The sequence below is a fragment of the Nesoenas mayeri genome, assembly GCF_963082525.1.
Source record: "Nesoenas mayeri genome assembly, chromosome: 4".
NCBI lineage: Eukaryota > Metazoa > Chordata > Aves > Columbiformes > Columbidae > Nesoenas > Nesoenas mayeri.
Genome location: NC_137540.1, coordinates 43,033,597 through 43,047,937, shown reverse-complemented (window position 1 = coordinate 43,047,937; position 14,341 = coordinate 43,033,597). Strand labels below are relative to the sequence as shown.

The 14,341-nt window shown below is 38.8% G+C and overlaps 1 protein-coding gene across 7 annotated transcripts in view; it reads right to left on the bottom strand.

The window, feature by feature from the left end:
- The window catches only part of TENM3 (teneurin transmembrane protein 3), a gene marked incomplete at both ends in the record, with an annotated part of 311,431 nt that overhangs the window by 39,720 nt on the left and 257,370 nt on the right, over window positions 1–14,341 (bottom strand). For all 7 annotated transcript variants that reach the window (XM_080343548.1, XM_080343549.1, XM_080343550.1 and 4 more), the window contains 5 exons: window positions 2,832–2,975; window positions 3,558–3,825; window positions 10,506–10,767; window positions 11,153–11,272; window positions 12,313–12,529. In XM_080343548.1, coding sequence (XP_080199674.1) covers window positions 2,832–2,975; window positions 3,558–3,825; window positions 10,506–10,767; window positions 11,153–11,272; window positions 12,313–12,529 — 1,011 coding nt within the window. The remainder of the gene's footprint in view (window positions 1–2,831; window positions 2,976–3,557; window positions 3,826–10,505; window positions 10,768–11,152; window positions 11,273–12,312; window positions 12,530–14,341) is intronic.

Here is a 14,341-nt window from a genome sequence, read left to right as displayed (position 1 = left end):
GTGCCAGCAGTATTTTTCTTCCTTATAGCCTCCATAGGAAATCTGAGAAGAAAAATGCACGCTTTATGTTAAATCTTCGGTCTTAGGAAAAAAAGTGTGACTTCACAGTGTTTTAAAACGTTGCCAGGTCCCTCGTTATTATCTCTCTCAATGAATCCGCTGAGGTGTATTTTACAAATGGTCAGCCATTATGGGTATACTCGTAAGTCACAGTATGTCGTTCCATGGTATAATCCGTGTAAAGCCCGTGTCACTTTGTACTTTACACTGATATGTGTTTTATTGATTGTGTGCCCAGAGTTTCAAAGGCAGCTTGGGGCTGAAGGATACATTTCTCTTTTGAGACGCCTAGAAGAAATTTAAGATGTATTCCTCCTTCTCTCCCCACTCACACAATGCACCCTTTATACTGGAAGATATGAGTAAAAAATATTTTGTTTTCCTCTTTAAATGTTTTAGATGTCTTCACTACTTTTTAATGTTCTAAAATTTAGGAGATTATAAACGTAAAACCAATATACATGATAGAATCGAGAAGAATGAAAATGGTTTATGGAAACCTAACGGCAAGTAATCTAAATAAGTAATCTAAATCAAAAGAGGGAGAACGTATTTTTCATGAATAGTTAAAGCCAGAATGCATTAACAGTATACAAAATCCCCTCTCCTATGATTACATCATTTATGACAATCATGGCACCATAATTTTGCCTGAAATAGCTGAGTTCTATAATTTTCATCAGAGGAATTCTACAAGTCAGCACAGTGCACTATTGCACCTGATTTATTCTGTCATTACCTTGAAAAATTGGTCCTTCACATTTCTCCTCTATTATCACAGACTAAAAGATGTACATTAGACTGTTTACTGCAGTAGCCTGAGATGTCCGTACAAACTCTGTCTACACTTTCTTCTGAATAAATTTCTCCAGCGCATCCGCCTTGTCATTACAACTCTCCACTTCGTTTATTCAATTAGACACACGTCACTTTGAAAAGTCATTACTTGTCAGATGTACTCTTGAACATAATTTAAACCCACCATCTATTTGCCTTGTGAACAGAACCAATCTTATATATATATTTATAATTATAGCTTTTTACATTTTCAGATGGATTACATTACAATAGTTTGCACAGGGGTTTTTTTGACATTTTAAATTAGGTACAATGACACCTTTTCCCTTGATTTGATTACCTTGTTTTTCTACCCGTCAGAAGCAATACTTTAGGCGGTGACTAGCATTTCACACAAAATAAGCTCATGTACTACCAGGAGACCTCAAAGGGACGCCAGGTAGTGCAGAAGTGGTATTCTTCCTACTGAATTACTACTGGGCTCCTTCTTTGCATAAAAATCCAGTGTGACCATCTCCACCTTGAGCTGTGCCGCTCTGCTTATTTCACCTTTCTCGCACATTGCCGACAAATTTTCCCAAATAGACACTGTTCAGTGTTAAGCTGGGGCTTCCTCAGCATGACACCCTCCACACAGCTGCTAAGTAGTACGCTGGACAAATTTACCTCGATGCCAAGGCACAGGCCTTATAAACATGTACTGCTCCTCATCTTTTCACTGAAATTCAGGATGACCCTCTCACTAGTGACTGGACTTTGTCCTGAGAAACAGGGACACAAGTGGCCCCCACTGACTCAGGGCAACATTTGTCATGCTCCGTGTGCCGAGCTGACCCCAGCATGCCGGGAGTCCTGGTTTTGGCTGGGACAGAGTTCATTTTCTCTCCAGTAACTGGTATAGTGCGTCTTTTGGATTTAGTATGAAAAGAATGTTGATCATACATGGATGTTCTGGTTGTTGTTGGGTGATCAAGGGCTTTTTGGCTTCCCATGCTCTACCAGGTGCACAAGAAGCTGGGAGGGAGCAAAGCCAGGACAGCTGACCCAAAGGGCTATTCTTTATATATGATGTCATGCTCAGTAGATAAACTGGAGTTGGCCAGGGGGGCAAATACCACTGCTCAGGAACAAATGGGCTGTTAGATTGTGGGTGGTAAACAACTGCATTGTGCATCACTCATTTTGTACATATTATTTCCTCTTCCTTTGCTGTTCTATTAAACTGTTCTTATCTTAACCTGTGACCTTTCCAGTTTTTTTAGTTCCCCTTTCCGATTCTCTCCCCCTCTCACTTGGGAAGGCGTGAGTGGCTGTGTGGTCCTAGTTGCTGGCCAGGGTTAAATCACGTCACTGAGGAGAACTCACTTCAGGGAAGGATTTAAACAGGAGGAGAGCATAGGTGAGCGCTTATCCTCCACAAGAGATCGTTACCCATTTGCTAACTGCTCCCATGAGCAGCCGTGCTGGAGCTGGGGCTATCATGACGTGCAGGGGAACACCTCCTGTATTAATGGATTTAATATTGGGAGTGAAGAGTTCTCAGGCAGGAATATCTCCTACTGCTGTTTAATTTTCACGCATTGTGAAAACTGGAAGTGAAAACATCATTCAAGATACTATTAACGTACACACAGTTACTGCCAATAACAGTGCTGACACCTAAAATTGCTATAGAATCCCTGTCTCCTTAGCATCACTCAGTTTTTGAAAACAATTTCAACATTTGTAGGTTGGGGTTTTTTTTTGGCATATCTAATACAGGGTGACACTGTTAGATGAAATTATTAATGCATATATATTTATAGGAGAAAGAGACATGACATGCACTGTAAAGCTCAAATAATCATATGCAAAACATTCCATAATTTCCTTTATTAAAATAACAAAGCAAACATTTGAAAAGTTAGAATGAGATACTTGAAATGCAGGGCAGTTCAGTACTAAAATTAGCAAGACAAAAATTAACTGCTTACCGTTCTGAACATCCAGTACATGATGTTTATCCAATGTCCAGCTACCCATGTTGGAGGCATCCAGTTCATATCCCTGCAAAATGGCAGTCCGCTTTTCCCAAAGAGTCAGATCCAAGCAAGACTCATATTCATAACCTACAGACACTAAAATAACAATACATTTCCTTATTAAGTATAGGATCTTGTTCAGAAGAAGAGTCTAAGCGTAAACTGTGATTTCCTTAAACTACCTGTGTTCTTCTGCACTGTCAGACTACCTGAAAATCCCAGTGGCTGCCTTAGATGTATTGAAATACTAAACAGAGTTCCAAAATCCTTTAAAATCCATCTTGGCTTATTAAAATAAATTCAGTTATTAAAAGTAAGTGGATTAGGACAGGTATAGAAGGTGGCCATTTGGTGAAGTATGTCAGAATGCTGCTGTGCTTTGAAGTACAAGGAGGGTGCAGATTGAATGCCACACAGTGATATTAGGCTGAGGGCTACTTCATGGGGAAGAACTAGATGTGAAAAATGACTATGGTCTCTTTTTTTTCCTTTTGAAGGAATTGATTTCTTATAATTCAAAGTTTAGATTAGTATTTTCTACAATATTTTATATGCAGTGTTACTTCTCATCTTATTCTGCTAAACATTTTCTACTTAAAGGATACAGGTATTTGAGATATGCTTCCCTATTTTCAAGGCAACAGTGAAAATGCAAAAAAAATTCCATAACACACGTACCAACAGCTTCACATAATCCATAGACTCTCTGGTTGTATGCATCAGTTTTATCCCATATGAAAGTGTAAGCCAGATTTGGGGATGCAGGGAACCATTTTTGGAAAAGTCTTCCCACCACTGCCACCATAAGATGAACCTTCATTAAATTAAATGGTATAACAGACTGTGTCATAGTAATCTTCAGAACAGATTTATATCCTGCAGCTCGGGAGCTTAAGTATGATAACTTCAAATCGGTTCCTGGTATTGTTGTTTCTTCATGAAGTACCTATGCATTGGTAAGAGAAAATACAGAATTTGAATGATTTTGACATTAAACAGAACAATGCAGCTCTCATAGAAGGAGGCCTGACATGATGCTGCATGACAGTCCAGTAGGAAGCATCATCTAAATCCAGTCTTCATTTAATAATGTAAAATAAATAACACCACCTTTTTTTTTTCTGAAAAGCAAAAACTAAATTCTTCATTATACTGAAGCTGCTTAGTTGATACTTTGTGCTGGAGGATTTCAAAGATCTCTCCTTTATTTTTATGGGGGGAAGGAAGTGTACAGGAGAGGGAAAACATTCCCAACTGCTTTTTCCAAAAGAGGCAAAAAAGCATCTTTCATCTAAGTGAAAATAGCCCCTTCTTGTGCTGCCACCCATGTCCCAGCTATGGACACGTAATAATAGTCAGTAGAGCCACTAAACACTGCAAAGCTTCAGATTTGGGTTGTGATATCTAATCACTCCCGCAAGAGCAGGAAGGACTTTTAGGTGGTTTATTATTTGCATTACCTGTGGATTGTAGATACTTTGAACTAGAGCATTCTTCCATTTATTTTGAAGACAGATAAGTAGGATGCCTCAGGGAAAGCTTTTCCATATTTCCTGATCAATATTCACTACTCAGACATCAGCCCACCACTTTCTCATTTCAGAGAGGTGCAATGATTCAATTTTATTTTTGAAAGGTTTCTCCCCTGCTCTACCTTGTCTTTTCCTCTGAGCTGAGGAGCTTTTGTGGGTGATGGATGGATGTGAAAGGTTCCTGCGTAACGTGGATGAAGATAGCCTATACTGTCCTATACTTCAGTCAGGACATAAACACTGACAGCAAGCACTTCAGGTGAACAGCTACCATGTATCCCAGCTTATTGGGGGAAAAAAAAAGAAAGAAAAAAGTATCTAGACACATTTATAAACATAATGTTTCTCTGGTGGGTAGAGAGGACAAAGAACACAGAAACACAAGCCCAGGGCCTTGGTGGTGTAAAAAGAGCCCTCTTGGGGAAACAAATTTGGAAAGCTTTCTTTTACTTTCCTGGCTTCTAGTCCTAAAGTCTGAAGACCAAACACTAATTAATATTAGTGGAAAGCAGACCTCAGGGAAAGCACTGTCACATATATTAGACTTGAGACTTCAGTGAGATCAAAAGGCGGCTACTAAATAAGGGCTAAGTTAGTCCCTATGCGCAAGAAATCCTTGGACACTTTTAACAACTTAACAACTGACTGCGTTGAATAGGGTCAAATAATGTGGTTTATGCTCTTGAGGAGGGCAACAGGTGCTACACCATCCTCTATGTTAGCACTTTTGCTGGGATATAAAGAAAGATTTATATGGTAGTAATTATATCTTGTTCCCAATAACAGTAACAAAAAATCAGAACTAGTATTTTGAACTCATTTTCTGGCATGAATGGTTATTTACATCTGATATATATATGGGCATGCAACTCTTGTTCTCCAGTAAGACTATAACAGAGCTGTAGGAAGTAAAAGAGGAACTGGAAGATACTAGACAAATTAAATTCAGATTTTAAAATTCTTAATTCTTAATCTTAGAATGTTTCTTTTTTACCCACCAAGAACTTGCCGTCACTGAGAAGAAATAATGAGCAGTACCATCACTTGGAAGAAGGCGATGGTGGAATCATTTCTGTTTGTAACTCTAGTCTGCTCTCCCTCAGTCCAACATAAGCACTGTGTCTAAGCCAGAGAACAGGCAAATCTTTTCTACACAAACAAATCCCCCTCTCTCTAAAGAAATGATTGTGGACATACTCCTTTTCTAAGACTTTGAAGAAAAAACACAAACCACCTTGGAACAATAGACAAATTTCTCAAGACATCAGCAGGACTCTGACATAGTGCACACGAAAACTAGTCTAACAGATAGAGGTCTCTGAAAGCAAGAGGAGAAAAAGAAATAATACGCTTGTAACAGGACACAATTTAATGGACTTTGCTCATCTCCCGTTATGACCATTGCTTCTTCTACAACTACGACTGTGGAAGAACAGCGTTAAACACTTAGGTGGTCTTCCGGTACTCTTGGCTGACACAACAGGCAATAAAGAGGACACCTTGAAGTTTCAATTTCCAAGAGACTCCACTGGGTATTTGGATTACTATCAAATTAGAAACTAGGACACTCACATAGTTCTCAGCGAGCTTTAAAACAAAAACCAAACCCCTATTATTAGTTTCTGCAGAAGCCTCAAACATCTGCTGGAAGTCTGACTTATAACTTCCCTCTTTCCATAAAATATCCCTGTCGTAACTTATTTTCTTGAGAACTTTAGAAATATAGAGGTAAGGTTATGCATCTCAATCTCTCTCCCAGAATCAAGCATTACAAAGAGAATTAAACAGTTTAACGTTCATCTGAAAAGTTAAATCATCAGACACAGCAGAGAGCATCCTATGGGAGCCACGACATCACATCAATTGTAAAGCAATCAGGAAAGTCACTGGGTATAAAAGTCACATGGGGAATTGCCAACACAACCAAGCTGTCTGTGCTTTACCTTTTCCAGATAAAGTATCAAACTACCTTCAGAACGCTGAGACCCTAAGGGGACTGAGTTATAGCCCAGCTACCAAATTCTAACGGTCAACATTTTATTTATGGATGATCAAGCTTCTTGGAAGGACAGCCATGAAATATTTAACCTACAGGACTGAGATAAAGGTCATCTCAATTTTCACAAGCACAGAGTTTCTTGTCCTGAGAGTTCAAGCTGGTGACTGAGTCACATAAATTGTGCAGGGCTCCTTGTCTCTTGTGGCCAGTGGCACTAATCCTGTCCAGGCTCTGGAATGCTTTCCTGCTCCAAAATACTAATATGATTCAGGTGACATGGTCTGATGGTATTAAGAACTCTGAGTAAGAAATTTAATTCAATTAGGGGGAAAAATGCTTGCTGTATTACCGTGATTTTTTTTTGGCACAATGAGCAACTTCAATAGAGGGTTTAAGAACAAATTTCACGAATGAGTGCAAACTTTAGTCCTATGTCAGAAAAAGGTTCTTCGCCAAGAAGCAACAGCTGACCTGCTGCATTAAAATGTAACATCATCCCGGTTTGAAAGGGGTAAAGATGGCTTTTTTTAGACACAGGTAGATATTGGCAACTACCGCTATTACATGAATGTTGAGACCAAGGAGTACTAAAATCAGACTTCTTTAAGTAGAACCTGAAACTTCTCCTTTCAAGATGGAAAAATCTCTTCCCTTTAAAAAAAGGTTTCCCCTAGAACTGAAGCTCTTAAATGAACTTACAAAGAAATAACCTTGAGTTATCAATATAAAGCAAGAAGAAATAAAAAAGGGAAAAATGCTTGTTTTTCCTATACTTAAAACATTGCTGAGATACCACAGAGAAGACGGATAGGAGAAAGCCATACACGTGTAAAAACCTAAAAATGGGCCCATAAAAGAATAAATCAAGAGGTGTATATAAAGTTTTAAACAGAAAGCAAAAGAGAAGAAAACCAGAAAACCTGCTGGAAGACAAGGATGCATAAATGGAGCTATTTGGCCCTAAGAATAATCTCCATTATTTTCTCAGCACAAACTTGAAGTTTGGAGATTTTAGCTGAGTGAAACTAGGATGCAGCATCCATGGAACACTGGAATATCCCTGTTTAAATTGGGAAATAGGTAAATTTCTTTGCTGAAAATCTGGCCATACTGAAGTTAAAATCAATCATTTTTATTAAATCACTGAGGCCCACATTGCACCCTGACTTCTTCTGGGTAAACAGATTTTGCCAACTTCTGTTGTATAGTAATGCCAGTAGTGAGAGAGAGTCAGGGGAGAGGGGAAAAAAACAAGTGGGCAACCTTGAGCATGTAATTTGAAAGAAAACTTTTGAGTCTTCCTACTCCCACCCACTTGAGGTGACAGAAACAAGCAGCTCAGGACCTGCAGAAGGCGTCTTGCAAGTGTACGTAACAGTGGATAATAGAAGTTTAGGAGAAGAAAAGCCTCAAAAACTCAATTTCAGAGTTGCTCATTGTGACTCACTTGTGGGTTTCTGCAAGACCACACTGCAATATGTGGGAAACACATTTATTATATTAGGAAAAAGACAGCAACAATATTACCTAACACATATAAGCAGCTCCAGCTTAACCTGTTCTCCCTCATCTGTATGCAGTTTGCTGTCTTGTTCCACACTGATTAATCTCAGCTAGTTAAGGCTACGCAGAGCATGCTAACTTGCAATTAAAAGTAGATAAAGTCATGCCTAAGTAGTCCAAATTTAGTTAACGTTATTTATTACCATCCCTATTGAGTAATGATCTGCTGGGTCTGTGATCACCCCTTCACCCACTGCATTTGTTCTTTCCTCTTGCTTGTCTTCTTTTTTTCAGTTTGCTGCTGCCGCTTTGGTACAGACCTTAATTCCCCCTCTGATCAATCTGGGATTCATAAGCCACCAAGTACACTCTTTTGGAAACATTATCTCCAAGGGCTGATGAAGCCCTTCAAGGCATGATGATTCCAGCAGCACATCATTTTCTCCTGTAGTACGTGACAGCGAGCGCTGTCACACCATGCAAAGAGGGTGACTAATACTGACTGAAGGAACATGGGCAACTGTGTCTTTCTCTGTGCCTTCATCCAGTCTCCCCCACTTTACACTGGCATTGCCCCTTTTTTATGAAGAGATCTACAGCAGTTTCTCCGGAGCTGCACAGACAGTTCTGAATGAAATCCAGTTCTGCCCATCTTTTATCAGAGTAACGAATTTTTGGGGAGACAGACTGTTGAGTATTATGCATTTCCCAGGGGAACCTGACCCTACAGGGTATGGGCCAGGCACAGCTGTGCAGCTCCCACTTGCCAAATCAGGGGATTACATGTGTGATGAGCAAAGAATACAGAAGAAAATACTCCTTGATTATTTATTTTTTTTCACAGTACCAGAAACAGTTTTTTTCATACATAATGACAGTACTACTTTTACCTTGTCATAAATGACCCACCAACACCAACTTCTTAGGATCTGCTGAGAATATGATCTTTCCTTCTGGCTGGTTTTCCAGGGAAATCTACTTGATCCAACAGTCCTGCCTGTCAGACCTCCCACCTCGCAACTTTGGAACCTGGTAGCCACTTTCAACCACATTTGAAATGACAGTAGGAATCTCTAAATTCAGTTCTTTTAGGGTTTCTAAAAAAAAGGGTTCGAGTAGGGACGAAGTTGCCAAGTTGTTATTCCCGTGAGACAACGGCTGACTGCAGGCCGTGGGGGAAGGACTGGATGTGGCAGATAGCTGGAATTATAGCAATGGGTGGGATTTAGTAGGAACCCAGACTTATTAGTCCCACTGCTCATGAAAACTTGTTTACGTAGATGATACAAGTGCTTTTTGAAAATATGTATTTCTTTGGTCATTCTTCTATTATTACTTTTTTCTTGATTTATACCCCATCCATCTAAGCCTTTTTGCATCACTTCAGAAACTGACTCTATCGTCTGCTGCCAAAACAAGTAAATTAGAACAGTTTTTCAGTGGACTGCATTTTGCAAATATTTTCTTTTAATTGACTTGCAATTATCAAAGGCACAGAAATGATAGTGAAGATAAAAGCAACGATTTTCTAGCACAGTCTAGATTTGCATGGGTGTTTAGTTGTAATTTCCTTACATCTTTACTTTAAACCTGCTCTTACCGTCAACTGCTTAATGATTTTGCTCTTTTCTTAAGAGGTCTGCATGAAAACATTTGAATACATTTTCTATGTGTCCCTTGAAGAGATAAGGACATTTCTTAGTGAATGGGAAAAAGAATTCTCTATGTAATTATGGCATTGTGAAGGTGAGAGAAAGAAAAAGAGAGAGAAAGGAGAGAGAGAGAGAGAGAGAGGGAGAGAAGGGAGAGAGAGAGAAAGAGGGATGCAGAAAGAGTACTGTTTCACTAGGAAAGGTTTTATCAGAAATCAATAATGAGAGAAATATTACTTCTTGAAATGCAACTTTGCTTTAAGAGTTAAGGAAGACTATATTAGTAATTAGTTATTTGAGATAGAGGAATTATTAATACATTTATGTTAGAGAATAAAACCTCCGGTCACAGCTTTTTCTATTTAAAGCAAAGTTTTGATGTGAGTCTTACTTTTGGTATTACAAGTTCTGAAGAAGTAGATTACCACACATGCTCACTGGCTTGTAAGTCTGTCCACAGTGTTACAAGGAGTTCTTTTAGTTTATAAAAATCTGAGTGTCACGCTATTTATCAGGACTAAACAGATAAATTGAACTGTATGGCTCTTTCAGACATAGTGGAAAAACACCTCTCATGTTCAGTTTTGGAGATGTGCTTCTAACAAGAGGGCAGTCAAAACAGTCAGATGTACTACAGTGTGTCCATTTTGATGGGCCAGTGCTCGATGGCTGAAGACGTGCTGTACATTAAATGATGTAAATAAATCTAAAACCAGACACTGGTGTACACCAAGCTTTCTTACTTTTTTTCTTTTTTCCAGATGAAAGTTTAAAAATCATCCCATAGAATACATAAATTGGCCTGAAAATAATCACAACGCAAATTCTTAGCACTTAGTCTGAATTATTTTTTCAAGAGTAGCTTGCACTCTTTTTGTTATGGTTGCTTAATTACAATATATCCTGTGATAAAATGTGATTTATTTGAGGCACACCTTACCTGTGTCTCTGGGATGACCGGACTGTCTTCAGGAGAGATTCTAAAGAAGGTGGATAAAGGCGATGACACAATAACGGGGTTTGGCCTTACAAATCCACTCAGATCACAACTAGGAATATCGTTCTCTTCCTTCTTCATGACCAAGGTATCCATGACATAAAAGACATTCCAGGGAATCCAAACTGTGTGATACTGTGTCAGGAACGGCGATCGCTCAAACACCAGGGTCAGGGAGGCACCGCCATTCGCTACCAAGTCAAACCTAGAAAAAAACAGCAGGGCTTGCTAGTCAGCAAATTCCCAAAGCCATCTACAGCCTCCATTTTACTGATTGATTCTTCATTCCACTTCAGTGCTCTGAAGGCAGAATGGCTCTACTGGGAACAATGGAGAAATCAATTAAAATATATTACATAATACCACACTAAGAGAATGGAGAGTTTGGAATGTTGCGTTTAAACTAAACAATACCTTCTACTTCTGAAGTATATAATCAGCACATTTTACATTTGAAGAATGTACTAAGTACAGCGTCGGTCAATTGCTTTTTTTGTGTCTTTTGTTTCCATCATTTTATTTTTACAAGCAGCTCCTCAGTAAGACCTTTGCTGTCTTTACGACTTAGAAGTGTTTCAAATTGCACTTACATTCCATCTTGGCGAGTAATTGTATATCCATAGTCTGGATAGTGCAGAAAGGAGACATTGACTCCAATGAGTGGCGTTCCATCAGCAGTTAATACTTGGCCCCTTATGACGGATGCAAGACTGTGAAAAAGATGCAGGATCAAATTACAAATTTGCTTTTTTTTGTTCCCTTTTAAATGAATTAAATCTAGTAGAGCGAACATACACACACATCTTTGCATGGTGTCAACTACCATTAGCAAAAACATTCCTGAGACTCTAACCTTTTTACAAGTTCACATAATTTACACTGCATAATGAACGCCTTGAAATACACAGATAATAATTTTGTTAATATTATTGATTTTACTTTGGTTCCTTTTGCCCATACTGAGTTACTAAGACCAGAGATTTACTGAAGAATTTTAAAAACTTATAAACTCTAGATGTTCCCACTGTAAGTCATACCTCTGGCAGACTCTTAAAGAAAAATGTACTTTTCAATTAGTATCAAAGCAATCTGTAAAACTGCAGGGACTATGAAGTACAAAATTTAAAAGAGCAATAAGGAACATTTGTGCAACAACTTTTAATCAACTGCTGTGCCCAAACACATTAATGCTGTTAAATTACTGCAAACGCAGTAGTTCTAGTGTAAATCATCTTCCTTCACTCAGTGAGATCCCAGACACCTGCTTCCTGTTACTGGTTTATTTTCAGGTCATTACTGCTTCGTAGAGCACCAGTCAAACGGTTTATGCAATTATACTGTCGTGCACTTAACAGTTCTATTACATTAATTCATAATTTATATTATTTAGTGAGCTCAGTTTAAAAAGTGCAGCTTTGCTTTTCCTTCTGAAGTGTTTTCATTGCTTTGATGTATTTCCAACTGTGCTAGCCCAAATCAACTGGTTAAATAAAGATTTATTTAATCATTAATGAAGTGCCCTGTTAGAACACAGGTACTAAGCATGGCAAATACCTTCTGTAACCTACCGGCACTGGCAATATGAATTTTACAGGAAATGAGACAAAATAAGCAATTTGATAAATGAAGAGAAAAGGTTTCTGCTGAAAGTCCATGCCATGACATTTGCAGTCGCAGTGGATCTTCTCCTAAACATTAATCTCACATGCTCTTCAATTTATTTCATGAGTAAATGATGAGCCGTGTTCACCTCTTATTAAAAGGACTTTCCCCAGGTATGACATGAGTGCTGTCTGCTCCGATGAGAAAACTGATCCGGTCATAAAATCCTTTGGCAGCTTGCTGAGATGGCGACTGTTGGCTTTGGCTGATAATGTCCTGGGGATCAGGTAGCCCACGGCAGTAAGGCTGGTTTTGGCAAGAACTCTGCAAACAGCAGTCAGGATCCATACAGTCAACGAGCCCATCTGTTGGCAGAAAGTCACACAAGTGAACACACTCTTCCTCCTGCCCCTTTGCATGAGAATGGGCCAATCAGCTGGGAGATGAAAAGAAATGTAGTTTGAAAGAATACTATTAAATAAGATTTTAATGAATTCACTTTCAGTTAAAGAAAGAGAGTGTCACTGTTTACTGAGCTCTTAAACTCCCATGGAAATCCATGCAAGCTGAATATACTCAGTATCATCTATAAATTAAACCTATTTATTTGATAGTTTTCTAATAACATGTTGAAAAAAAACAGAAAATGGAGGAACTCAAGCTCTGTGGACACTGTTAACTTATAAATATTAAACATTATAGGTGGGTCTAAGCAGCTTTTATCTGGAGTTATTTGGCTTGTTAGAGAAAAAACCAAAGCAAACCATAACCAAGTAACTCCCATTCTGCTGTTTTCCTGAAGTTTTTTAGCATATCTATGCTGTATGCAGCTTTAAATATTTCACAACATTTATCAAGGTGGACTCATTTATACCTTGGCAGAAAGATTTTGTTGCAAGTGGCAAAGGCCATTTCCACAAGAATTTTGCATGAAAATGTATGAGAGAATAAAATCTGTATTTAACATTTAGATTTTATGCTGAATAAATTGGTCAGGAATGCTGGCCAGTATAAACAAGATTTAAACACATGGGTGCTTTTATGCTTATGTGCTGAAATATTCACATATAATGAGCATTAGATCTGTCACATCACTGGAAATCTAATTTGGTGAAAGATTAAAATCAAGATCAAATTGATAACTACTAATTTGCTGTAAGTAAAGTCATAAGGAATATGAGCCTGGAAATGTCAGCCTCAGAAAATTTCCAGATGAATGTAATATAGTATCACATAGCTGATAATTGTTTCCCCAAAAGAACAGCAAGGCTGAAATAGCTTGAACATTTTATTATTCCATTTGGGTTAGAGAGGGAGCTTGCTTGCTGCACTGAAAAATACACCAGTGCAGCACTCGGAGGAAGCCCATGGCTGCTTCTCTCACAAAATCATCTAGCTTTAGAGTAAAACTTCTTTCTGAAGGGAAAAATATAATCCATTTTTGTTCAATCGTATGTTGAAAGAGCGTAAGTAAACAGAGATCTTCTAAAGGTATTCCTCTAAGGACTGCTGGGCTATGTGGATCAGTTAGAAGACTGGCAAAACAGCAAAGGACTGCGATTTCTATTCTTTTGCACATCTAAAATTCTTATTTAACTCAGCTGACATTGAAGTCAGTTCAAGGAAAACAAAAAGGGATGAAAAAGTCATCGTTTAAGTATATCAAAGTTTAAACTTTTTTAAGAGAAAAGAAATAAGATTTATTTTTCTTGGGATGAGGATATACCAGAGGGTCACATTCCCATTCAGACAGACCTCGACAGGCTGGAGAAATGGGCTGACAGGAACCTCGTGCAGTTCAACAAAGAGAAGTGCAAAGTCCTGCACCCGGGGAGGAACCAGCCCCTGCACCAGGACATGCTGGGGGACAGCTGGCTGCAAGGCAGCTTTGTGGAGAAGACCTTGGGAGTCCTGGTGGACACCAAGTTGAACATGAGCCAGCAACATGCCCTTGCAGCAAAGAAGGTGCCAGTGACATTCTGGGCTGCATTAGGAGGAGTGTTGCCAGCAGGTGAAGGAAGGTGATCCTTCCTGTCAGCAGCGGGGAGTTCGAACCTGGAGTACTGTGGAGACTTTGCCCAAACGTCAGAAAAACTTTGTTTTACTGTGAAGGTGGTCAGACACTGCAAGAGGTTGCCCAGCAAAGTTGTGAAGTCTCCATCCTGGGAGATATGCAA